The sequence below is a fragment of the Giraffa tippelskirchi genome, chromosome 2 (assembly GCF_054371585.1).
Source record: "Giraffa tippelskirchi isolate mGirTip1 chromosome 2, T2T-mGirTip1v1.2.pri, whole genome shotgun sequence".
In the NCBI taxonomy this organism is placed as follows: domain Eukaryota; kingdom Metazoa; phylum Chordata; class Mammalia; order Artiodactyla; family Giraffidae; genus Giraffa; species Giraffa tippelskirchi.
In genome coordinates this window covers 190789931-190816949 of record NC_137276.1, presented here as the reverse complement: position 1 = coordinate 190816949, position 27019 = coordinate 190789931, and the positions used below count along the sequence as shown (strand labels likewise).

Here is a 27019-nt window from a genome sequence, read left to right as displayed (position 1 = left end):
AGTGTAAATTATTTTGGTGAGAAGCAGTTTTCTAAGCATGATAGCAACGGAAAGTATCTGGAAAGAGAAAGTCAGTAGACAAAATTGCTTCCAATTTTCAAACTCTCTTATGTCAAAAACCATGAGTAAATTGGTTAATGAATAAATACCGTAAATTGGCAAATGAGAATGCTTTAACTGACAAGCATTTTAGTTAGCTGACCAATAGAATAAATGGGCAAACAATGAAAACAAGTCATTCAGATAAGTGAGGAAGAGATTTATTCTCACTAGCAATCAAGGAAATGCAAACTAAAGTGAGAACTTTTCTCCTACTAAACTGATAACAGTAATAAGCAATAATACTCTGTGGGAATTGGAGTTGACTTGGCTAATGCTCATATACAGTGCTGTGAGTGGAGGGCTGCATGTATCAGGAACCTTGAGAAGCTTGTAGATTATTACTAATGATATACAAAGGTGTTTATTGAAACATATGTAGGAATACATCATTGGTAACAAATGTCCAATAGCAGACAAATGGTTAAATTTGGGTACATCATAATAAAGGACTGTCCAAAGCAGTGCTGTTCAAAGTTCAGTCCTTGGATCAGCATCACCTGGGAAGCATTAGAAATGCAAGTTATCTGACTCAGACCGACTGAATCAGAGTTTCTAGGAGTGGGGCCCACCAACCATCTAACAATCTCTCCGAGTGACTTTTTGTCTCTAAAGCAGTTTAAAATGATGTATATTTTGAGGTTACATGGGAATTGGGTAGAATTAAAGGTTTGTGGTTTTTCTTTTTTCTCTTTTGGGTTTGATTAGTAGGTCAGGTATATTTCCTTTGATATTAGAAAACAGAAAATGGAAGAGGATACTGTGCCTCTTCTTTTTAGTAAAGCCCTCCTTGATGATAGAATAATTGCTTAAGGCAGTTCACCAAAACCACCTCAGCAAAGAACAGTGATTCTTAGAGGAAAGAGAAAGACCACTGGGCCCCCATTTTGACTCAGACACAGGCTTTCTCCAGTCCAGCTTCAGAATCATACAGGTTATCAGGGTAAGAATTATTTATAGTGTTAGTAATGTTCTGTTAAAAACTGTCAATTTGTTTAGGAATTATTATATTAAAGTCAAATACTGTTTTGGTTAATAGTGCATCTTGACAGTATAATTACAGTCTGCTTATACCTGATTTTAGACATTATTTCAATAATATATCTGGAGAAGATATTTACTAATAATTTTGAGAACCTGTATTTTAAAGGTTAAAGTTTTATTTCTGTGATATGAATTTGCTAAAAGCATGGACATTTCATTTTTATTAAGAATATATTGTTGTTCAGTTGCCAAATCGTGTCCAGCTCTTTGCAACCCTGTCCAACTCTTTGCAACCCTGCAGACTGCAGCACACCAGGCTCCTCTGTCCTCCACTATCTCCTAGAGTTTGCTCAAATTCATGTTCATTGAGTCAGTTATGAGTATGTTTCAAATATAAAACTTTATTTAAAATTGAATCTATACTTTTGAAATTACTAGAGATCCCTAGGTTGGGAAGATCCCCTGGAAAAGAGAAAGGCTACCCACTCCAGTGATCTGGCCTGGAGAATTCCATGGACTATATATATATAGTCCATGGGATTGCATAGGGTCAGACACGGCTAAATGACTTTCATATCACATCACTTTAATCACTGTTAACACAATTTTCAAATTTTAGACAAGTTATTAGCTATAATTTGAAGTGTGTTTGTAAAAAATCCTCATCAAAAAGCATTGTAAATGATTTCATCTTCACTTAATTAAAAATAATAAACAGCTTTGTAATTGTTTTTATGTATAGTTGACTAGACTTCATTTTTAATATCCTTAAAGCCTTTAAGTAAACCTGTTTGATAACATTTTTTAGATTGTTTTCCATACTTTAACTCATCCTTCTGGTGTAATTTGTATAGGAAGCTACTTTGCTATTGGGTTGAGATTCTTGAAAATGTTCTATAATTCTTCCATTTTCAGCAGATTCCTATCATCATGAGAAACTCTTCTGTCAAAACTGTATTGTGATTTTTTTAAAACATTGCTGGTTTTACAGCTTTTCTTTACATAGAAAATTTAAAAATCTTCCCTATTGTGAGAGAAGATATTCTTAACTATATAATTTGAAAGAAAATAAATCTTAATGCTAACAAAGTAGCTTAATCATACTTGCTAAAAGTGAATTAGGTAGATGTTTGCTCTAACGCTATTATTTTCAGGCAGCCTTTATAGAATTTTCTTTGAAGAATGATGCATGTCTTTGGTTGACCTTTGTAGGATCAGCTGTATCAGATTTATCCAGGATAGAGCACAGCCATGTGTAGTGCCCGGAGGCTTAAAAGCCTTCACAAGATAGGTAGATATGTTTGGGCTGAAATGCATAAAAACCTTTTCACATTTTCAATCTGTACATCTATTCCCTTAAATATTTGAGTGTGTTAGATATTTTACTCTTCTATTAGTATTATTCAGATTACATACTTCTACTTTTATAGGAAAAGCTACATATCCCATGCACAGTTACATAACACATGACAATACATTCTTTATTTTGTGAAAAACCTTTTTAATTTTCCATATTTAACTTATTTGTAAAGTTATATATTTTTGATATTTCCATTTTGTTCCTATTTCTTAATTAGGGAAAAACTTAACAAAAGGACAGTTTTACATTCTTAATACTATTCAATTGTGAAGACTCAGCTACAACCTGTGAAAGAACGCTGTAGAAAATAGACTATCTTGGCATGACTAACCCTTTATATAGAGTGTGAGTGTGGCTCATTAGTACCTGCAGGGACTAATTATAATACATGAAGCTAAGCTTGCATTTGATGTTCAGTGCTTTAAATGTAGCAGTGTAGTTGTTTAGTATAAAGAGTGCATATTTTAGTTACAAGCATGTAACGTTTCCATACAGGGTGCTGCAGGAGATTATCTCGTAAGAAATTTAAACTAGTTCATATAAATCAATTTAATCATTTCTGTTGAAAGTACCCAGAAAACTCCCCAAATGGAAAACAATTATTCCCCCAACCCCCCCTACAAAAGACTCCAAAATTACCAAAAGGCATTCTTACGGTGAACTGAAATTTTCCTGCAGTGGATTTTTCTCTGTGGTTTATTTTAATAGAAGTTATTTTAGATCAAGAGTTGCATTACTGGATTGATATAGAATAAAATGGTTAGGATGGTGTTGGTAGTAAGGAAACCTAAGTTTTACTACACATGAAGAATAAACTTTGGATCCTTCTCTCTCATGGACTGTTTCTTTGGACATCATGTACATTTTGGAGATCTTTGGGGTGGAGGGGAAACATTGCAGTCTTGAAAGTAGTTTTTAATTATAAAATGTAAAAACTTTTAAAGAAAAATCAAACAAAACTTGTCTTTTTTCATACTTCTGGATCTTGATGTATTGTTTTGAAAAGCTCTTATACTTTCTGAATATTTTATGCATTTTAAAGTAGGATTTTACCAATGACATAAATTTACCTATATGTGTGTTTCTCTTAGACAGGTTGTCTTATCCAGCATTTTAACTTTGTTTCATAACTGTCTTTGGTCTAGCCTGAAACTCCTGCAGCAGCTAAAATCACTTCTCCAAGGCAAAGCTTTTCTGTACACATCTCCTATACCTGTTTTAAAATGGACAGTAAAAATAAATGAATGTAACCAATACAAATTTTGTACAGTAGTGGTGCAGTAGGATTTTAGAGGACAGCAGTTATATAGGTTGAAATAGTTTCAGCTAAAATTAAAGAACTTTGTAAGGGGCCAGGTGATGAAGATTTTACATCTCAGAAGTTTACTTTGTGTGTTATCATGCAGACAAATCTATCATTCTTCATGGTGTTGCTTTAAAGTTGGGGAGAAAAAAAACATCATTTTTAGTTATTGGAATAACTGGATTTCCTAGTTATTCGTATGAGTTCTATAATGTTTTGTTAATTATATGTTTAACCTGAAAACGTTAGAATATACATCAGGTTTTTCTGCCATACATTTTTGTAGTTGAGACACTAAAATGTTAACTAGAACGCAGAATTGAAAGCACTTTTGTATCAGCTTTTTTTGGATCCGATTAAGAAAGTCGAAAACAAATCGCTTAGCATTTAGTGTCATTGCTTTACTTAAGCCATTCATTAATTCACACAAAGTTATTAAGCATACACCATTTGTCAGATCTTTTGTAGGGCACTTAAAAATACAAAGATGATGAAAATACAGTGTCAGTCTTCAAACAGTCACTAGGTTAGTGGGGAAATAAATTGGTGTATAGATCTATTTATGGCAAGTCTGTGCTCAGGGCCATTTGTACCCACAGATCAGAGGCTAACTGCCCATTCTAGTAACAGTAAACAGGTCCTGGTGTGGGTTTGCATTAGAAATAACTTGGGAGCTGAGTCTCGGAGGGTATGAGTTTCTGTCTGGGGCTGGCAGCATAGCATAACATCAGAGCTCCCAGAGATAGATTCTCCAGAAGAATGGATGCTGAGAATATCAGGAACTATAGTCTAGGGCTGAGAAAAACTTGGGAATTGGTGCTAGAAATCTTTTTTGATTTCTGCATTTGCCCAGCCAGTTTAATACTCACTGTGCTAACCTGGTGGCTCAGATGGTAAAGAATCTGCCTGCAATGCAGGAAACTTGAGTTGAGAAGATCCCCTGGAGGAGCATGGCAACCCACTCCAGCATTCTTGCCTGGAGAATCCCCATGGACAGTGGAGCCTGGCAGGCTACAGTCCATGGAGTTGCAAAGGGTCGGACACAGCTGAGTGACTAAACACAGCACATGCTAATTGAATCTCTGAAGAGCTTAACAAGAGAGAGGATTTTTAAGGCGGTTCTGTCATTTATTGGCTTAAATACATGCTGAATGCTTACTGCAGGCTAGATATCTTGCCAGGTGTTTTCTTTACAACTTCTCTGCCTCTGTGCTGTTCCAAATTCACATCTAAGTAAAAGAAGAGAAACTTGCTATGATACTCTGATATGGTGCAGAAATCAGTGATGTATCCATGAGATCCCAATATGAGGCATGAAGGGAATGTGGTTCCTTCCAGTCAAGCACTCATTGGAGGTTTGTCAGCCCATGTTCTCTCCATTAATCACCATGGGAGAGACAGACATAATCAAGTGAAAGGGACAGTTCTGAGGAGCTCAAACATTCAGGCTGGCTTGACATTCCTGTGCTGCTGGTCAAATCTGTATTATGCTTAATACAGACAGCCTGAACTAAAACATTCAAGAATTTCCTTCCCAAGTTTAGACATATTAAGAATAGGAGCATTTGAAAGATACACTTCATCATGATTTCTGGAATTGCTGTTAAGTGTCACTAATTACCTTTCCTGATACTCTCATGCTGTTCTTTTTGCAGACAAATGGATGGTAAATCAGAGAGGCCTTTAGTAACATATGCAACCTACCGAGGCCACAGACAAATGAAGAAGTATTTGAAGCAACAGACAGCGTCGGAAACCATGAATCCCTTATACAGAGAAAATGCAAGTTCTGACTCTAGTACAAACACACATCATGGCCCTGGAAGTGAGATGGAGGCTGGAATGGTGTTATTACTGTCATCAGCTAGCACAGGCATACCTGTGAAAGGACAAGTGCCTGAAGGCCGGTTAGAAGACTCTGATTATGACAAAAGAGATCTCAACACAGAAAGCCATTCAACAAACAACCAAGAACTGGCCAACATGGCTTCTTCTAGGGGTGTTTTAAATAAAGCCAATCCTGAGGGACCCGAGACAAGTAGGTCATCCCGTTCTGTGACTAGCTCCAGCTCCACCACTGGGGATTCTGACTCACAGCACCATTTGAGTTGTGCACCAGGTTCTCAGACTGACAGAAATTTGGGATGTTCAGCATTGTTTACAGAAAGTAACAGCAGCAAAATTCCTCACAGTCCAGACTTGCAGAGGACAGCAACACCAGGAACTATGGTAAAACGAACCAGCCCGGTGATGAGTGATGGGATACCAGTGCAGGCGGAGCCTGAGAACCCTGCTATTTCTGACTTCTCTTGTAGTAAATCTGATGGGAGTGACCCTACCACACATGGAAGTGCAGATTTGCCAAGTCCAAATAAATCAGTTAGGCGTGAAGCTCTGCAGTTGCCAGAGAGTAAGTGTTCTGACAAGCAAGCGGTAGAGAACTCATCAAAGCAGGCTGCCAATCATACCAGCCCCATGGCTTTCCAGAAACAAGCTGTAACAGACACAGAACTTGTAAATGCTGGAAACAGGTCATCTGCCCAAGACACACAGAAAAATTTGGCTCCTGCAGAAATCAAGCAAGAAACAGAAAACACATCAGTTGAGGAACCCACTACTACAAGTCATGTAAAAGCTCCAGAAGATAGAATTGAGTCATTACACAAAGATACTGACCCACTATTACTAACAGAGGTCAAAAATCTTGTTAGGCCACATGGCAAATTGCTTCCCTTTAGGATGAATCAAAAGGAAGCTGCCTCTGTAAAACACACCAGTGAATCAGAAGATGTAACATGCTTAGAAAATAAAATAGCCACTGAACTAAATCTTGAACTTAATAGAAATCACATTTCAGAATCCCTTCTTGACTTTGACAGTCCTCAGCAAGCCAAAGCGTCAGCTGATGCCAGGACATTTCCCAGCCTTGGCCATAAAAAGTCAGATTTCAGTGCTTCATGCCCTACCTTTGTTTCCAGAGTCGGCATGCTAAGCCAGGTGGATATCCCTGTTTTGAAGAATGAAGGTTCTTCTGTGCTTGTTGAAACTGGAGATGTCAACATTGTTGGCATCTCCAGTCAGTCTCGTCAATGTCAACAAGAACATGTGGCAAATGATGTGGAGGCCACAGACAGGAAGAGTCTCCCTGCACGCCTTCACTCTGAGCATGCACCTGCAACTCTTGAATCCAAGATAGTTCTTCCTGATAGGGAGAAGTGCCAGTTTCCACTAGAGCTCGAAGCCAGTGACACTGACATACCTGCAGTGGACTTGAGCTTTGAGCCTGCAAGCCTCTCCAGGGGACACAGTTCCACTTCATCTCAAGACCCTGAGAAAGCAGAGTCAGTGCTATCAAGCACCACAGCAAGTGAGAGCACTGCAGACAAGCTTGATTCTTCTTTCTCCTTGGAAACCAAAACTGATAGCATTGCAGAAATGTTACCAGAAGCTGACGTTGGTGGTCAGAACAATGTTCCTGTTGAGTCACATTCTGGAAGAGGAAAAACTCGAAGTCTCTCCAAGATACCTGTTTCCCGAACAGAGCCCAGAGACATTTCTCAGGATGAAATTTATTCTCCACTTGAAATCACAGGTGTGCCAGCAAATCCTGCTTTATCAGAATTGACTTCCCTAGAAGTTGAACAGGACAAAATTTTTCAGTTAATGGATCATGGGGAGATTAAAGAGAAATATTTAGATGCCAGCCTTAAAGAGAGTTGCCAAACTGAGGTTTCCCCTTCTGCCTCCAAATATCAGGGTGTACAGGGAACAGAGGTGGGAGCCTTCAGTGCTCTACCTGCTCATCTCCAGAGTAATAGACCTGAGACTTCACCTCCTGTTCATGATGAGAAAGTTACTAGGCAAATGGCACAGAATTGTGCAACCAGGGCTTCTGTGATCCATCCACCTTCAGTTCCTTGTGGGAGCAAAAAGATTTCTGATTTTTCAGAACTCAGCTTAGCTAACACTTCCCCCAAATTCCAAGAAACCGACAGCACAAAAGCCAAGTCACCTTTTCTGGATTCTGGTATCAGTTTGGGAAAAGATGCTTTTGCATCTGAGGATTCAAGTTTCCTTCCTAATTCTTCTGTGCTGAGATCAGAAAAGAGAGCCTCATCTCTCAGAAAGAAAGAGGATGTTCATTCCCTAGGATGTGGTACTCTCAGCCTGCCTTCCTCCTCCAGTAACTCTGAAGTTAGCATGGTTAGAAGTTCACGTAACCCCACAAATAATGTTAGTTCTGTAAAAGTTCCCATAGATGTCCCACATGAAGGTGCCTCCTTAACTAACCTGTTGGACCCTAGCAGCTCTTATTTGGAATCTAAAACATCTGTCCTCACAGGGGCAGAAGTCACCCCACTTCAGGACCATTTGGGGGATCATACTGGAATGGTATCTCTTGATTTCCCAACTGCTGCCCAATTTGACAATCCCTTGGAAGCAGCGACTGGAGCAGTTGCTGGGACCCCAGCGTCAGTTAACAGCTCAAGCCAGCAGTGTTCTGAGGCCTCTGCTGAGCACATAGAAGCGAGGAGGGGAACACATGCCCAACTTTTGGACCTCGAGAGTGATTTTTGTAAAAAGGGTGTTACATTGATTGGGGAAGCCTTTAATTCTGTCAGGGAAGAGCTAAAATCCAAACACTCAGTCGGTACCTGCCAGGAACATAGAGCCATAGACGGCATAATGAATCCAGGTACCCTGGAAGAAGACATCCCTGAGAAAAACCCATCAGAAGTGACACTGACAGAGATCCAGCCCGCAGAGCATTTGGAAGAGCAGGCTGTGGAAAACATACCTGAAGTCCAAGGGGAAGAAAAGGCCTGTGTTTCACCTGTGGTTGGTGAGAACAGTCTCCTTTTTGGTTCTGATAAAATGAATGTATGTTGGTTGTTAGAGAACCGAGCTAGGGAATTAGTCAATCAGATTATTTATTCAGCCCAAGAAACTGTAGCAAATGATGCTCAGGGTACCTCAGATTCTGAACTTCAGGCTAATACTTCAAAAATTCTGAATAGTGATAGTGTTAAGCCATGTGATATGGTAAGGGAGTTCTTGGTGTCAGAACAGGCAATAAATCAAAACGCATGTGAAATGAGTGGGAAAGTATTAGGTAGATTCTTTGCTGTAAGTAACTTAGATAGTGACACAGAGTCAATAAGAGGAAGAGAAATTGTTCTCTACCAAAAATCCCCCTTTTCAGGAACTAGAGACAGGCAGTCTGATAGTATAAATTTGCAGGAATCCGATACTGTTTTACTAGCTGAAAACATACCCCTTACAGGATTAGATGATAAGGCAAAAACACACTCGTTTCGCAAGGGGGACTCTAAAGAGAAGATGGGAACAGAGTGTGTTGATAATCACAAACCTGAGACAGACAATACAAGAACTCTTGTATTAAATTTCAAATGGCCTCCATTTGTGAATGATGACATTCATGTACCTGGGACATCTAAAAGCAGCTTGTCTGATACTTCTGTATGTTTATCTGAAAAAAGCTTGCCAGGACACGGTAACAAAAGCATACCCCTTGCAATGTCAGAAGGGAAAATACACAAGGACACTGAAGTAAATATCGGAAAAATTGAGCTTATACCTTCCATGTTAGAAATGGGAAAACCAAATAAGAAGGATGCTGAGTTGAATATTATGAAATATGAGGCAGTCCCCCCAATGTCAGAAATGGGAAGGGCACGTAAAAAGGATGCCGAATTGAGTACCTCAGAAACTGAGCCAACAGCTGAAATTCTTAAAATGCAAGAAGCATACCAAATGGATGCTGAGACGTATATTGAAAAAACTGAGGGATTGCCTGCCACTTTAGAAATGGAAAATATTTGCCAAAAGGATGCTGAAGGGGATATTGCAAAGACTGAGGTGACACCTGTTACATTAGAAATGGAAAATATTTACCAAAAGCATGCCGAGGGGGATGTTGGTAAGACGGGAATGACATTGGTTGTGTCAGAAATGGACAGTATCTACCAAAAAGTTATTGAGGGCACTGTTGAAAAGGCTGAGTCAATACCTGCCACACTAGAAATGGAAGGTATTTACCAAAAAGATGCTGAAGGAAAAGTGGACAAAACTGGGGTGATGTCCCTTACATTAGAAGTGGTAAATGTCTACCGAAAAGATGGTGAGGGGATCACTGCAAAGACTGAAGGACCTTTATTAGACTTGGAAAACACTTACCAAAATGATGCTGAAGGGGTTATTAGGAAAACTGAAATGATGCTTCCTGTAGAAATGAAAGAAGCACCCCAGAAGGCAGTACCTGCTTCCTTCGAAATATGTAAGGGAGATGTGAAGGAGACAAGTGGGGGAACTTTGTCCACACCCTCTAAGAGAGAAATGGAAGGCACATTCCCAGACGATTCTGATGGGACCATCAGGAAACACAGAGTGTTGTCCACAGCGGTCAGCTCTGAGAAAATACATGGAACAGGTCTGGAGTTGCCCGTTACACAGGCAGAGGCCACATCTCCCATATCTGAGGCTGAAAAGACATACCAAGAGGATGCTGACAGGAGTGGTAGAGAAGTGGAGAAAGAGCCTACTGAAACGAAGACAGGCTTGATAGCGTGTGACACTAGACTCGCCTCGTACTTCAGGGGTTATGAATCACCTACCTTAAGCAAGGATTATGAAGGCTCCCCAGCCTTAGCAGTGCCGGACTTTCAACCCGAGGGTACCATGGGAAGGCTGGACAGAACATCTGTTACTGCAGTACACAAGAAAGCAAGAGACCTCGAGTATGGAGATGAAAAGGAAGAACCTAACTTAGCCTTCGTTTCTCAGGAGGAGCAAGAAAATTCTTCTTTTACTATATTGTATGAAGAGCCCCTCCAAGATGAGGACAAGTACGCTACCACTGAGGTAAGAGGAACACATTCCCTCCTAATTCCTCACATAGCTCCTGACAGCATGCCTGTCTTTGCCTGTGAAAGGTCTGAGAGTAGAACTGATCTCGTCCATCATTTTGAAAAGGAAGCCAAGTTAGGTGAGGCGTTCGATAGTGACAGTTCAGAAACATTCTTATCGGTAGAGGCCAAAAGGTACAAGATCTATCCCTTGGCTTTGTCTCCCATTTATGAGGACGACAGCTCTCAGGAGGACATTCTGTCCAGTGAGGTCTCACCTGGTCGTCACGGCACCTCGAAATCAAGAGAGAATGCAAACCAGCCCTCTTCTGTATTATCGCTTCTCCAGTCAGTATCAGAGCGTTTAAAGATGAATTTTGATGAAGATGACAGACAGGAGGGCGGAGAAGAGGAAGATGAGGAAGAGCCACTGCATAAAGGAAGTCTGAGAGCTCGAAGGCAGGAAACTGTTACCTTCAAGCGGCCAGATTCTTCTCTTCCATTTTGCTCTGATGATGACCAGGAAAGTACTGGAGTCTCTAAGAATTCTTATATGATGTCAGACGAGCCTACTACCTCTAATCTGCAGATTGGTCTGTGGCCAGAAAAGGCCTCATTTCTACAAAAATCTGACCTTACTTCCAAACTACATTCTTCTCTAAAGAGTGCTTATCATCAGTATTTGCAGACCTCTAAAACCCATTCCTCAGAAAAAGGAGCCAGATTCGGTGGAATTTTTCAGGAACCAATGTCAAAGTATTTCCGCGCTCAAGACACCCCTGGCCGATTAAGCCCATTCACAGAGGTAAGTTATTATGATTATTAATTAGTGAAGTAGTGGATCATGAAATGACCTAAAAGCTTATTAGGAAAATCAATGTTTTGAGGTTGTGTAAAGATTGTTTAAAAAAAATACCAGAGGTTACTTTGTTCTTTAGTTGAAGTATATCATACCTCATGTATTTTAGTTGGACTGTTACATTTGAGAAAACAAAATTGCTTCATCAGAATTTAAAAGGCATAAGAGAGAAGCAAATTATAATCTCAGTTCTTTGCTGATTTCTAGTCTTCAAACTAAATCGTGACAACATTTTGAATTTCTCAAGGTATTGAACGTAGAAAGATTGTCACTTTCCATTGAACTTATGTGTCTCATGAAAAGATTTTGAAATATTTAAAAATATTTTAAATATTTAAAATATTTTAAGTGTTTGCCTGACAACAGTCTCACTGTACTTGGTCTTGTTTTTGTTCATACTTAGCAGGGCAATGAGCAGACTAATTTGAGGAAAAGGAGATGAAAACATTATAGCTGGAAAATGTCTTGAAATTCAGTTACACTTTTATTCAACTTAGAAATATTTGAGTGTTTACTACAGAATATTCACTGAACCTGAGACATTCCTTTCTGACATTCCCAAGATCATGGAACTTCCTTTAGGATTCCCAAGGGCTGTATCTTTACTTTGAATACCCTTAGTAGCAAGTGCTAATACTTGAATACCAGCCAGTTGCTTGTAAGGCAAGATCCTTTTAAAAGAAAGGCTGGGCTTTGCAAAAATGTTTCTTTAATGATTCCCTGTTGCCTATTGAGTCAAGTGCAACCTCTTCACTCTGTGTTGCAAGGTCCCCAGGTTTTGTTTGTTCAGCCTCGTCTCTTTGTGCTCTGGTTACACACCCTCTAAGATGTCTGTACTTTGTCTCAAGATGTTCTCTTCCTGGAATTTTTTTTCTTTACTACTCCTGCACCAGCCTGCCACATATTTTCACTTACTGAAATCCTATTTTTCAAGGTCTTCTCCATACCACTTCCTCACACAAACCTCCTGACATTTTGATTGTTTTGTACCTGAGGGTTTAACCTAATCTCTCACCAGAAGAATCATGGAAATGTGATCATCTTTTTTCCTTTCCAAACTGTAAGCTTCTTGAAGACAGAGACACAGCTTTATTTTCCTTTGTAGTTACTTTTTTATCCCTTGTAATACCTAGAAGTTCACCTTGTGGTGATGGTCACTAAACAAATACGTACTAAATTGGATTTGTGACTGCTAAGAAAGTGAACTATCTTTCTATTTATGTTTCTTATGGCTCACTTCTTCCACTTTTATTATTTCAGAATGTTGACAAACAAACTCTGAAATGTAATCCAAGACCTGGGAAGGTAAGCATAAGTTTCTTAGATAGGCTAAAATAAAAGAAGTAAGATTATGTTTAGGTTTGGGGAGTTTAAGGTAGAAACTTTTAACTGACTTAGTAAATGGTTATTTCATTCAGGAATTCAGCATCTAAAATGGTATTTACTTTTATGTATTTAGGATATTTTATTTTCTGCATTTTAGGACATTTTAGAATTTTAAATGCATTCTTTAAATTAGTTATTGTGCCTGCTTACTATATGTTGCAGATGGTTATCTATGATCTCCATGGAAGAAAATATAAACAAGAGATCTACTGTAATATCCCTGATGCTACATCTTGGTCTTATCCGAATGGGGTACTGATAAAAGTTGTAAGGGGCTGGTAAGAGAACTCTTAAAATTTTATAATATTTTCCCCCTAAGTTGTTTTTTTGCTGCTTATGCTGTATGTTTTTCTTGTATTAAGGTTGCATCCGTATCTCTGCAGAATAATTTTTTGAAACATCATTAGAGTTTTATAACTTAATTATTCTATTTATTGTGGCAGAAAATATAGGTTTTTTTAGTATTTACAGCCTGCAGTAAAACAGTACTATTTCGAACTGCATGATTAACAGAATAGATTTCACAAGTTGAATGCTTCAGTTGAATGAAACATAGCTTTGAAAATGAGTTCAAAATTTGTGGGATGTTAAGGAATGTGAAGGCCACATGCTTAAAGTCATTTGTATCACTGACATAAGCAACAAGTGAAGGATTCTTTGTATGGCATAAAAATTCTGGAAAACCTCGTTTGTTATTATGGACCATGTCCAATGGATATACGGGGACCAGAATTTCTTTGTCCAGTGTTTGGGTTACCTGCTGGTCAGTATTCATGTTATAAGCAGTGTGATGTAGTGTGTCTTCAAATAATAAAATGAGACACATGTGCTTTATTATCCAGCAACAGGAAAATTAGAGTAGAAGTGGAATTCGTAATTGTTAAGCTATTGTTTTTAATGAAATGTGTATATAACATCTATAAAATGTATGTATACGTAAATATAGGCACAAGCATAGATTGTGGTGCTGTGTTTAGGAAGCATTCTAAGTTGTGTGCACTTATATTCTTTCTTAGACTCTTTGTTCAGCATACATCATTGTTTCAAAATAGGTTTATACGCTAGTAGTAGAAAATAGCCCAGATTTTTAAATTTGAATAGACAGTGTAGTCTGTGACTTACAACTCTCATATTTGTTTGATGCCTCATTTCTTAGAAGATTAATTATAACTGATCATGCTTTTTTATATTTGTTCAGCTGGATTTTATATGAGAAACCACAATTCCAAGGTCAGAAATGTGTTCTGGAAGAAGGAGAAAAGGTGTTAAATCGTGACTGGCTTCTTCAGAACAGAAAACATCCACAAAGGAACTTTGTGTTGGGGTCTATCAAACGTGTCTTAAAGGTAACAGAACAGTTGATTTTTATTTTCCTTGTTTTTTAAATTTTGTGTCATTTGTCATGTAGTAAGGCTGTTCTTTAGCCCAGCATTGCTTAGAAATAGTTGCTATTAATCATGATTGTGGTAATTTTGTTAATTTTCATTACCATATTGATAATTTTTTGACTAGATATGTATAAAGTATTAAGTTAATGAAAATTTTAAATGTCACATGTAATATGGCACATAAAATGTTTCATGTTGTAATATATATATTTTTAATAGTAGTTGGAGTATACCATCCAGACATCTTTAGGATATTTCCAAATATGTTTTTCTAGTGGAGGTCTGTGGGTGTGCATATGTGGGTGTCTGTGGTGTTTATAAGAGAAGGGGAGATAGATGAGCATTAGAAGAAATTTATAGAAGGTAGGTTGGGGAAAGGAAGGGGAAAATGTTGCTTTTTAGTTTTCTGTTTATTAATACTAAGATGAGGAAGACCTTGTCTTCCTTATATAATAAAACATACTGTGGGAAGTGCCTTGATGGTTTAGAGAAGTGAGTTAGCGATAAGGACAGAACTGTCCTGTGTATCTTAAGGGTTCCTTCAGCAGTAATGTAGTACAATGATTTAGTGCAGTCACTCCTGTGACAGTCATGGACATAAATATTTTTCAAATTACGGAAATTCTATTTATATGCTAAAAATGTCTACTTTGAAGTGGACCCTATCATGATTTGGATCAATGTTGTTAAAACCCTTGATAGTTGCAGACAGCATACAGAAAAACTCATTATCATAAAGGGGTGTCTGCATGATTTGATACTTTCTGCAAAACTGTTAAGCCTGTGTCTAACAAATATTTGTGTCTGCTCTTGCACCGAATGCTGTCATAGGCACTGGGAATAGAAACACAAGTTCCATATGGTGTCTTCCTGCAGATTGCTCAGAGTCCAGGACAGGGACAGCTGAATCACATGCCTGTATGATGTGAGACGTGCAGTGCAGGGCCCCACACATGCACGAAGAAGACGCACCTCTCCTGGAGCAGGCAGCACCTGATTGGCGTCTTGAGAGAGCAGACAGGAGCTAGGCAGTACGGGAGGTGTGAGGGAGTCCCTAGCAGAGCCACTTGTGTCACTGAGGTGGACATTGGTGGCTTGTTGGTAGCACAGGGAGATTGATGGCTATAGGATAGAGGGCAGTGTGTGTTTTCATGGAAAAATTTAATCACAAACATTTGAGCTCATCAAGCAGCATTTGAGTGCTCACTTCATTAGCTAACTCACTCACAAGAAATTCCTTGAAGCAGGTAATCACTTTGTAGTTGGAATCTTCTAAAATTTAATAGCATGTGGTTTTGTGTCTGCTTGTGAATATCAGGCACCATGCCAGGCCTAGTGAGGAGGAAAAAAAAAAAGATGAATAAGGTATTGTAAGCAGCAAACTTCACACCCTCATCCCAAATCAAACAATAAAATCAAACAAAAAATTCAATCTGTTGATCATGGGTATTTAAATGGGTATTTGCACATCCGCCATTTGCTTTGGATGCATTATAAGAAAGAATAAGTCATGCTTACATTTTTTCCTCCTTCCATTGTTTGTTCATAGAGTCTTTTTTTTTTGAATTGCAGTGTTAGTGCCCACTTGACTTGGACTTGCTAGCAACTTGAAGTGAGGAAGGAAAATAAAACTATTGAGCGTTGAATGGAAAAGGCATTAGCATTGTTCTAAATATTTTACAAAGTAAGAATCAGGCATCAAAATGCTTCCTTTTTATAAACTTGTCACATTTCTGCCTGTTGATAGCTTCATTTTCATGGCGGCCATTCCAAATTCACCTTAGGCCCATGCCAGCTTTATCTTGTTTCACCATCTTTTAGTGGCTCTAATCAAAGCTTTAAAGACTGTTCTTTAAAGATACTACTTTCATGATATCTTCACTTTGCTGTAAATGGAGCAAGTAACAGAAGATACCGTCAGTCATCTGCAGTTGTTGATTCTGCCCAAGGGTCATCTCTGCCCCTGGTCTAATTAATTGGAGATGGAGTAACAGTGCAGAGAGACTTGAGTCAAGTGCTTTTTATCCTCAAACAGAAAAAGTGAATCCTGCACATTTCTCTGTTTACTATACATATATATATATATACACATGTATATATATAATTTTTTTTTTTTTTTTTTTTTAAGGAGTGATATTTCCTTCCTTCAGGAGTTAATTAGGTTTGCCCTCATTAATGAGCTGAGGAGCAAGAGAGCTGTTGTTAGATCGGGGACTGAAGGTATTTCATGTAAGGCAGAAGCAAGTAGTTTCTTGGGTTTTTGGTTTTTCGAGGTTTGTTTTGTTTTGTTTTTTACTATTTATGTGGTTCATTCCTACCTTGTTTCCCTCCCATGGCTTTGTCTCCATTCTTACTGGTTGCTTTAATAGTCTGAGCTTATAGATTTCACCAAGATGTATTTATAAAATATATCATGACTAGAAAAGTCTGGGAGGAAACTGTATAAACTTTTCTTTACTAAGAGTACAAACTGTTTATTGTTGCTAGGTTCCTGTAAGGCTAGTTGTTTACTCCTTTTGTCCATCAAGAATTACACAAATCTTGCAAAAGATATTTTCAGCCAACTAGAGAAAAAAAATCAGTCCTCTAGTACAATAGTTGAGAATGTAAGCGATCTTGTTTATATTTTCAATTTTTTAGCCATCGTTACCTCTTTTCCATTATGCTGTTTCCTTCTGTGTGATGTAGACTCAAATGCCTCTTAGCTTTTTCCCTTTTAAAATACACCACCCAAACATTGTTTGTATAACACAATGCAGAGGAAACTTATTTGTGTGAGACACTTAGTTATGTATTCTGTTACTGTGCCTCAGATCCCTGGGGGAACATTTTAAATAATGTTACTAGAACTCTATTTTTAATAGCAAACAAAAGAGACTTGAAGATTGACAGGTGACTCTTCTAGACATTTCTGGTCATTTTTTTAAATGAAACTTTAGACAGAAATAAACTTTTTATACTTTAAAGGATATTTTAGGTTATACTTTCTTACTGTATTGCATTTTAGAACTTTCTGAAAACAAGATCTATCAGTTTGCTTGCTTTTACCCACTAATCAGAATGGTTGATAATGATAAATAATAGAACTCAGTTTGGAAAAAAGATTAAAAAATTAGAAAATTGCCATTTTGAAATTGCAAAATAGATTATAATAAAAAATATAATTGTTCAGTCTAATAAATGTCACTTCTAATAGTTTATTGCATTTACCTATTTCATGGATACCAGTATGACTGAAGAGTTGTAGGGAGTTAGTGTAGTCGTGGATTATTGTGAGTTAGTTAGTTGTGGGTTGTTGCTGTATTTTAAAAGGAAGACCAAAATATGAATATGAATTGCTTGGGTCTCCAGTCAAGGAGTATGATGAGGGATGTGGTGTTCCCACATGCCCAGCTGCATAAAGAGTAAGCTTACTGAATCAGTGGTCTAGGCCCGTAATCAAAGCCTTGGCCTTGATAAAAGACCTTGCCAGTGGCAATTTTAAAGAAAAGTTTGACAGGACATGGTGACAGTGGATGTGTGATGAAGTATAGGATCAAATTTCATAATGTCTTTCTTCTTCAAACCAACTCATACTATAGAAAATAAATACCACAAGTAAGAAAACAGATTTCCTTTACCCTCACCTCTAATTCCTACTTCTTTTGTCAATGTAATTTAGATAATCCGCTATGAGAGTAGTGCCTCTCTGTTATTTATCTTTTATGTTCCCCATGAGATCAGCTTTTATTTAACTCCCTTCCTGCCTATGGCTTTGTTATGCTTCTGAGAAGGAAGGCTTACAAACTCTTGGCATTCATATAGTTTGGTAACTTTGAACATTGCTTAATGGAGCAGGACTTTTAAAAACAAAGCAGAAAGAATCAGGGTAATATTTTTCAATCAGTAATATTTATATAATTTTCATGTTGTCAATGTAACTTCTTAGAAAAATTTACTTTAACAGACTGGTAAGAAGAAACACTGTTTCCTTTATGCTGTTATTGGTTAAAAATTCAGCTGAACACTGAGAATAATTGTAACTGCATATCCAGGGTATTGAGGATACTGCAGCGTGCAACTTTTTTTTTTTCTTTCCAGAATTGCAGTATTCCAGAGATAGAGCTTTGCCCACAGTCTGACCCGGCATGTTGCCCTGTCTACATCCAGCGAGCAGTCCCCAATTTGGAGGAGCTGAATATCCCAAAATCTGTGTCCCTCACTGTGAAGTCAGGCGTGTACGTATCTGCTTCTCTTTACTACAGTGATTGATGGCTACCAAAGTTAACCTTGTCTCATATTTCAGTTGGTGACCTACACATTTCTGAAGTGTTAATTTTGCTGTGTATACTTTTGGATACCTAAGAAAGGCGTTTTCATATTTTAAAACAGATTCCGTCTTTTTTTCAGACCCAGTTAAGTTTTTGATAGATGACTCACAGAAGCAAATACAGGTTCTCAGACACCATTCTTGACAGATGAATCCATTGTCTTTTCACCCACCAGATTGTGGGACTGAGAAATAAATACATATCCCTGACCTAAAACTCTGGAGCCTGAGCTATTTGCAGAGTGTCTGTCTCAGTGCTGGTGGTTACTGAGGGCCTTTATAGTACCAGTGTTTATTACTCTTCTATTCCTGGAAGACAGGTAGAGCTACTCTCCTGTCACAAATGAAAAAATTATGTGGCTTGTGCTGAGCTGCCAGCTGGTAAGCATGGATTTGATACTAGGCCTTTCTGATTCCAAAGGTATCTTCAGGACTGTGGGTCTGAGTTCAGCATTAATTCAGTCCCAGATTGACTTGAGTCTTAGGTTTTGTGATTTCTGGTTCAATGTGGATCCTTCTTCCCTCTTCCTCCAGTTTCATCTGCTCTGATGATGGCTGGTGTTGAATTTAGGGGTCACTGTTGGACATCTCCCTTCATCTTTCCCACATGTTAGAACTGTTGGGCAGACCCAATAATTAGCACAGTCCTGAGAACTGTCTGTAATTATCAAGTTTAGCTGGTTTCTGGATGGTTCTTTTAGGAATCTTATTTCAAATACTCTTCCCTAGGGAAACCGAGAACTGATACTGATTCTGAAACTATGGGTCAAAGGTGTAAAATGCATAGTGGAATCCCTACCTCTGATTGCCCAAGTTTAAAACAGAAATATAGTGGAATGATTTTTATTTTTATTTTTCAATTATAGCCTAATTGCATTAAAGGTTGTTCACAACTTTTAAATATTGGAAAACATATAATAGGAAAGTAATGCCAGTGCTTGGAAAACATATAATAAACTTAGAATAATGTCTGAATGTAAGTAGTTAATAACATGTTAATTCATTGTTATATGTTGTCTAGCAGTGTCACTTTGAATGTATTTTACTAGTGTAATTCTGTGACAGAGATTTCTTCTTCTTTTTGTAGCTTTTTTTTTTTAAGCTTTTAACTCTTACAGAACCAGATTAAAGCATTCCTATTATATTTTAACCAACCATTCATTTCTTATTTAGTTGGCTTGCCTACCCGGATATTAATTTCAAGGGGCAAGCTATAGTTTTGGAGGAAGACCATGGACTCTTTGAGATTTCTGCAGCAGAGATGAAATCATTGCATCCACTTCAAATGGTAAGCAGATATAAAATGAAACATTTTCCCAAGTATCCATGAATTCCAAAAATAAAATATTTGGATATCCATGAATATCCAAAAAGAAGATAGCCCTGATGATTGATCATGCATCTCAGTCTTGAGACATGTATATGTCTACTACTAAATGGGCAAACTATTCATACATTGTTGTTTTGTTTCTTTCAGTCTTTGTAAAAATATTTTAATATTTTCTAGAAACATTTCCATTTTAATGTTTTTCTAGATGTCTGAATTTACTTTGTACTATATCACAATTCATGCAGTTTCCTTATAAGGTAATATTCTGTGAACATTTTGCATACTTTAAAAAATTCTAAATTTGTTTTTTTGATGCTTATTAGAAAACTGCTTGTTGTATATTATGCTCTTACATGGCAATAATGAATGATAAGTTCATCATTAATAATAAATGAGTAGGCCTGTGAATGGTTACTTTCTTAAAAGTAATAAGTGTTTGTATTAATGATTTATTTTGTTGCAAATATTTTTATTTGAGGGGAAAACTGTTCAATTAAATAGCGGCTATGTGACAAACCAGTTTTGGGCTGTGCCTTAAAAAAATACTAAAACCCAGGAAAAACAGAAATTTTAAGGAGTATCACAATGTGGAGTAGCACTGGAAACAAGGAAATTATACACTAGAGCTTTTTTGAGGAGTGGGTTACCTTTTATGCTCCATCTCCATGTGGTCACAAAGACAGCAAGTGTGATAGGACTTGGAAGATGAAATGCTCTAACACAGAGAGCCCAAGCCTTTGTAGACAAGAAATTGAGTATTAAGTGGTTTAGAAATCTACCCTGCCAAATCAAAGTTTTCAGTCTACTAACAGCTCCGCTCTTCTTTTTGAGGCACTCTGCTGTGGGATTAAATCTTTAATTGGTCACATGTACTTTAAGCACTAAAGCTTGGTTTCCTTCCTTGTAGTGTTTGTACTCTGGCAAGTATCTTTCCAAGATTTCTTACCCCATCTACATTGATATAGAGTAGTCTGACTTGATTTTGACTACCGTAGAGTTCTAAACTTAAAATTTTTAAATACCACAACTTAAATTTGGTATGTAATCTTCACCAATCAAGTTTTTATATAACTGACATACATGATTTAGTTACTTGAGGACATTTTAAATATGAATATATCTAATATTAACATTTTTTGTCATCTTAAGGGTGGACTGAAAGTGGAAATGCCTATGAACTTAAAGGTGAGTCTTGAACAGACTTTGGTAGCAGGCTAAAAAGTTTGAGAATTAAATCTTTAACTATTTGTGTGTGTGTTAAGTCGCTTCAGTCGTGTCTGACTCGTTGCAATCCCATGCATTGTAGCCCATGAAGCTCCTCTGTCCACGGGATTTTCCAGGCAAGAATACTGGAATGGGTTGTCATTTCCTTCTCCAGGGGATCTTCCTGACCCAGGGATTGAACCCACATCTCTTGTATCTCCTGCATTGGCAGGAGAGTTCTTTATCACTAGCACTACCTGGGAAGCCCCTTAACTATTTTGGACTATTACAATAAAAATGTGATTACTTGAATGTATGCTGGCAATAGCTAGGTAATGTATCTTGGGTTGGTGGGCAGTGACTGCACACAGGGGTTGCTGAGGGCCCATGCTCGAATGGGGAGGGGCTCAGTACAGAAACGTGGAGGTCTGTTCTGACAACCCAGTCAGACCCAGTAAGCACCTACAGGCTGGAAAGATGATAGGTATGATATTTGTTTTATCGGGGGCAGAGGGTTGAGGTGATAGCTATACTTTCAAGTGGAAATACCCGGCAGGCATTTGGGAGTGGTGCAAGTCCATAGGTGCTCAGGATGGAGGTCAAGGATGATCAGGAGGAGATGCAAGCAGCTTCTAATCAGGTGATGTCAGTTTGAAAGTATGAGTACCTGAAGGAAACAGTAGAGGCACCGAAAACTGGGGTGGTAGTAATGCCAGAATCAAGTACATTTTGGGAAAGAAAAAGAAATGGAATTGTAGAATGCCTGTAAAGAGAGATAGGAAGAAAATCAGCGTAGTGATGAAAGATGCAAACAGTTCAGTTCAGTCGCTCAGTCGTGTCCGACTCTTTGCGACCCCATGAATTGCAGCACGCCAGGCCTCTCTGTCCATCACCAACTCCCGGAGTCCACCCAAACCCATGTTCATCGAGTCGGTTATGCCATCCAACCATCTCATCCTCTGTCGTCCCCTTCTCCTCCCGCCCCCAATCCTACCCAGCATTAGGGTCTTTTCCAATGAGTCAACCCTTCTCATGAGGTGGCAAAGTATTGGAGTTTCAGCTTCAACATCAGACCTTCCAGTGAACACCCAGGATTGATCTCTTTTAGGATGGATTGATTGGATCTCCTTGCAGTCCAAGAGACTCTCAAGAGTCTTCTCCAACACCACAGTTCAAAAGCATCAATTCTTCAGCGCTCAGCTTTCTTCACCGTCCAACTCTCACTTCCATACATGACCACTGGAAAAACCATAGCCTTGACTAGACAGACTTTTGTTGGCAAAGTAATGTCTCTGCTTTTAAATATGCTATCTAGGTTGGCCATAACACAATGACCACTGGAAAAACCATAGCCTTGACTAGACAGACTTTTGTTGGCAAAGTAATGTCTCTGCTTTTAAATATGCTATCTAGGTTGGCCATAACCTTCCTTCCAAGGAGTAAGCGTCTTTTAATTTCATGGCTGCAATCACCATCAGCAGTGATTCTGGAGCCCAAAGAAATAAAGTCTGACACTGTTTCCACTGTTTCCCCATCTATTTCCCATGAAGTGATGGGACCAGATGCCATGATCTTAGTTTTCTGAACGTTGAGCTTTAAGCCAACTTTTTCACTCTCCTCTTTCACCTTCATCAAGAGGCTCTTTAGTTCTTCTTCACTTTCTGCCTAATTAAACAGACCTCTGTTTAATTAGGGTACAGCACTTCCACAGGCAGGCAGGGACACAGGGATCCATCCATCCTCCTCTCCAAACCAAGGCACAATTCCCCCAGCTTTCCCATTTCTGGGCTCCCTAATTTGTGGAATTGACTACCATTCTCCCAATCACATAGATGTAGTTTTTTGTAAAACTTAGTATCTGAGTGAATCTAATGCAACTTAGCTTTATGTTGGACTCATACATTTGTGAGTTCTAAAAAAATGCTTATGCCTGGGTTCCATTGGAAAAGATACTTATTTGACCTGGGGTGTGGTTAAAATTTTTCAGAGCTCCCTAGGTGACTCTTGACATGCAGCCAAGGTTTCGAACTAGTGACCTAATAAGTGCAGAATTGGTTGTGACACTCCCTGAGTGACTTGTCTCAGTCTCTTTGTCTGCTGGCTTTTCTGTGGACAGTTGCAGTCTGAGGCATGTGAATGGAATGGTTATCCTAGACAGTCACAATTTTTAAGTTGTTAGATGTTGGCTTGTGACTTACTCATCAAAGAATTATTGCTTCTTACTTAGTTTGAATGTGTTCAACATATGTAGCATGTATTAAACTCAAATAATACTTCATCACTTCCAGTACAGCACTCTGAAAATTTAATACGTAGAAAACAGCAGGAGCAGTACTAAATTATTTTTTTTCAGTCTGTGTAATGTTCTCAGTGTTTTTGTTTTTTTTTTTTTCTTTTTAAATAAAGAAGCTATAACTTGCTGGTGCAGTGTGTCTAAGCATGCGATTTTATTCACCAATTGTATACAAATTATGCCATCAGCCATAAATAGGACCGGGTGATAAAGTGTGGGCAGATGAGCGCTATTACTGTCATCACTTCCCTGAACCCCAAGGGCAGCTTATGCTTGGGAAATAAAATCAAAAAAATAGAAGGGAAGTACTTGTACCAATCCAAGTTTGAAGTAAACGAAATGCTAAGAAATCTGTGTCCTACTATATTCCCTCCTCCATTTGAACCAAATATCCAATAAGAAAACCAAATTTTTTTCAATCATTTCTAACTTTTAGGAAGTTTTTTATTTAAATGCAAGAATTTGCATGTCTAATTCTTCTCAGTGATTAGTAGTGACCATACAAGCAATATTGTAAGAAATAGCAAGTTTCCTCAAACTCAAGAGAGTTTTGGTTTCTTAATAGAGGAAATTCAGTAAATATAAGGTGAGTCTGTATCAAATATTGAACAGAGAGAAAAACATAGATAGTTCAAGACAGTTCACTCTTTGCAATGGTCTTAGGATTTGGGTAAATAGAATATGTTATTATATTTGAGTATGTTGATATAAGAGAAACATATTATCAAGATATTTTACCTTTATAATGGATAAAGACTCACATATTCCTTGTGACTGTCAGACAGTATGCTATATTTTGAGTATAAAGGAAGAAAATGAACAGTGGTCCTTCATTCAGGTTGTGGCCTTCAGTGTCATATAAATCAGTATGTATCTATTCTAAAATATGAGCATGCTAAGTGATTTTTTTCATATTTTTCAGGTTATTATTTATGAAAAACCTCACTTCCATGGACAGGCCAAAGAGTTTAGTGAACACATAGATTCTATCCCTAATTTTTTAAAAAATGATGTAGACTTTCATGGAATTGGATCAATCCGTGTCATTGGTGGAGTGTGAGTATTGTATATTTTCCATATATGATTCCCTTGTCTAGTTTTGAAGATCAGCACAAAGAATGCTCTGAGCAGAGCAAAAACAACCTACCTTAATCTAAAAATATACATCGCTTCTAAAATGTGGGAAATAGAACCTATTACTGACAGCTTTCTGTGAACTCTTGTTAGTATTAGAGATTTTGAGATAGATTAAATGAAGGGAACAGTTTCTAAAACTTAAGCACTTAGTATTTGTAAACACAATACAGAAGATAAGAATTGCAAGACAAGATTATTTCTCGACAGATTATGCACATGCGTGACAGCCCCAATTTTCACTCTGTTCTACCTCAGTTGACTTTTGGTGCTGAGGGTCTTGGCAGTGAGTCCTCCCTAATTAAAGAGGTAGCCTGGGTTGTGTGTTTACAAAATCAAGGGTTTTGACATTGGTTACCTTCTGGCCCTGCACTGTTTTTAAGAAAGCTCCCTAAGAACAAATCCAAGTGTAACCTTTGCACCTCTACCCCACTCTCAATCAGCAGTTACTGGACTGGGATGAAACTTTGTATTTGTATCCTGGCAAGTAAAACCATAGAGAAGAAGCTTTCCTCATAACTTAATTGCTGTGGTTAACTCAGGGCTAGAATTCCTTCAGACACGTGTTAATCTCTCTGTTGATAGGTTGAATTATTAATGTTTGAAATGTTGGTTTATTTTAATTTAAGCATCAATAGCTCTTATTTGCAGTTAACATCATATAACTTCTTCATTGTATTCTAGCAAAAGATGCTGTTCAAATATTTCATTCAAAGAAGTTAAATAACTTGTTTAAGATTATTCAAGGGTCTATATTTAGAGACTTAGCCTATGCAGTTTCTGACACTAGATCAAGTAATGGATACACTAGCCAAGATGGAAACGTACGATGCAATGCATTGGATATGTAGGTCATGTCCGTAACTGGTCTTGTTGCTGACCAAGGTTCTTGACCTCCTTAATCAATAGGAATTGATCAGAGACCAGACTGGAAATTCAGGCAAAGCTTTATTAGGGCTCCTGTTGCAGCAGAGGGGACCAAGAACAAACAACAGGATTTCCCTGCTTGCTTGTTCCCTGAGGTGGAGGTGAGCTTGTTCCTTATATGGAGTGAGGGTAGGGATTGTCCAGGAATTGATGGCTTAGTGGTTTGCCGACCCCTTAGGTGGTATCGTCTGCAGAGGGCATGCGCAGTTCTCTTTTGCCCCTGACCCCCTGCTATTTCTTTCTTTTTTTGGTCTCTTTGTGTCTTTCGTCCAGAATTTGCCCCAACTGTACATGAACACAGTGAGTTTTAGTCCCATAGTTTCTTTGTATTTTGTTTCTCCAGGAGAGGTTTATTCACGTGTAAGCATTGCAACACTGCAGCAAAGGGTCCCAGATCCCAGCCTGTCTCAATCTAACATATTAGTTATTTATCCAGTTCCTCACCTTTGAATTTAAAAAATTTATCAGAGGCTTGGAAAACAAATCTGGATAAACAAATTTGGATAAATGTTTATTGTGTTGTATGTAGTCGTAGTGTTCTCTGATCTGTGGACATGTGTGCTTCTTGTTAGTCCTGCAATAAAATATTTTTCTTTTCTTTCCTTTACGATCTGAGTGATTTTTACCACTAACTAGATTTTGATTTGCATTATTTTCTAAGTGTATTTGTGATTTATTTTATAAAAATCTCAAAATATTATGGCTGGTAAAATATTATACACACTTTCATTTTTTATATGACACCTGCAGGAGAAAAATGTGATGTCCAATTTAAAGATAAACAGTGACTTTTATTTTTTTCACTAATTCTACTATTTTTTTTTTTTTTTACTGCTTCACTATTTCATTATTTTTCACTTTTAACTCTTGAACTTTATCTGTAAATAATAGAAATTCTTCCTCACCTCTGTCCTGAATTGAATCTTATTAAAACTTAATCTACTGAGAAAGGCTGTGCAGATTTTTGAACTGTCATTATGTAATACTTTACTGATTTCTTCTTTAATATTAGGTTTTCTGTATCTTACTTTTCGCATTCAGGTATATTAAAAGCATGTTTTGAATAGTCCCATTTATATAAACTTAGAATTTGAAAGTTCTCTTGTAAAATTTATTTTCACATAGTAGTTTAAGAATACAATAATAGTAGTTTCTTTATATAGTACAAATACGCTAATATATATAAAATTTTTATTCTAACTCACATGGACCCTTACCCTTTTCCCTACCATATGCACACCTACAGAAATTAGATATGGGTTCAGGAGTACTGAGTGGCTACTGTTACTTTGTACCCTGTGAAAACAGTTCTTAGGAATACTTTTTGTATCTTCCCAAAAGAATGTAGTTAGCCCTACCGGGCTTCATTTTGACAAGCTCTAGAATTCAGACGTCCCCAACCTAGGAGCCCACAGTAGTCACTCTTGGAATCTGCCCCATTGGAGCGGGTCCCACTCTAGTGACACAGTGCCAGCTAAGGGCAGATTTAAGCAAGGCAGCATGTGTTTTATCTATGCCCATGCTTCATTAGCTACTGTGGGTTATGCAGATTAAGGTAAGTTTCCTGAAGAACTAATG

The 27019-nt window shown here is 37.8% G+C and overlaps 1 protein-coding gene and 1 long non-coding RNA gene across 3 annotated transcripts in view; one reads left to right on the top strand and one right to left on the bottom strand.

Moving 5' to 3' along the window:
• Nucleotides 1-27019, top strand: part of CRYBG3 (crystallin beta-gamma domain containing 3) — a 126957-nt gene that overhangs the window by 44601 nt on the left and 55337 nt on the right. The window contains exons 4-11 of one of the 2 annotated variants that reach the window (XM_081572570.1): nucleotides 5402-11417; nucleotides 12732-12776; nucleotides 13020-13135; nucleotides 14056-14203; nucleotides 18326-18462; nucleotides 19728-19842; nucleotides 21034-21069; nucleotides 24303-24436. In XM_081572570.1, the coding sequence (XP_081428696.1) occupies nucleotides 5402-11417; nucleotides 12732-12776; nucleotides 13020-13135; nucleotides 14056-14203; nucleotides 18326-18462; nucleotides 19728-19842; nucleotides 21034-21069; nucleotides 24303-24436 (6747 nt within the window). The remainder of the gene's footprint in view (nucleotides 1-5401; nucleotides 11418-12731; nucleotides 12777-13019; nucleotides 13136-14055; nucleotides 14204-18325; nucleotides 18463-19727; nucleotides 19843-21033; nucleotides 21070-24302; nucleotides 24437-27019) is intronic. The other variant, XM_081572571.1, reaches the window with a different exon arrangement.
• Nucleotides 4127-8384, bottom strand: LOC145539111 (uncharacterized). Its single transcript, XR_014077577.1, has 3 exons — nucleotides 8037-8384; nucleotides 6713-7376; nucleotides 4127-4975 (listed from the first exon to the last, which is right to left on the bottom strand). It is a non-coding gene; the product is annotated as an uncharacterized LOC145539111 (long non-coding RNA).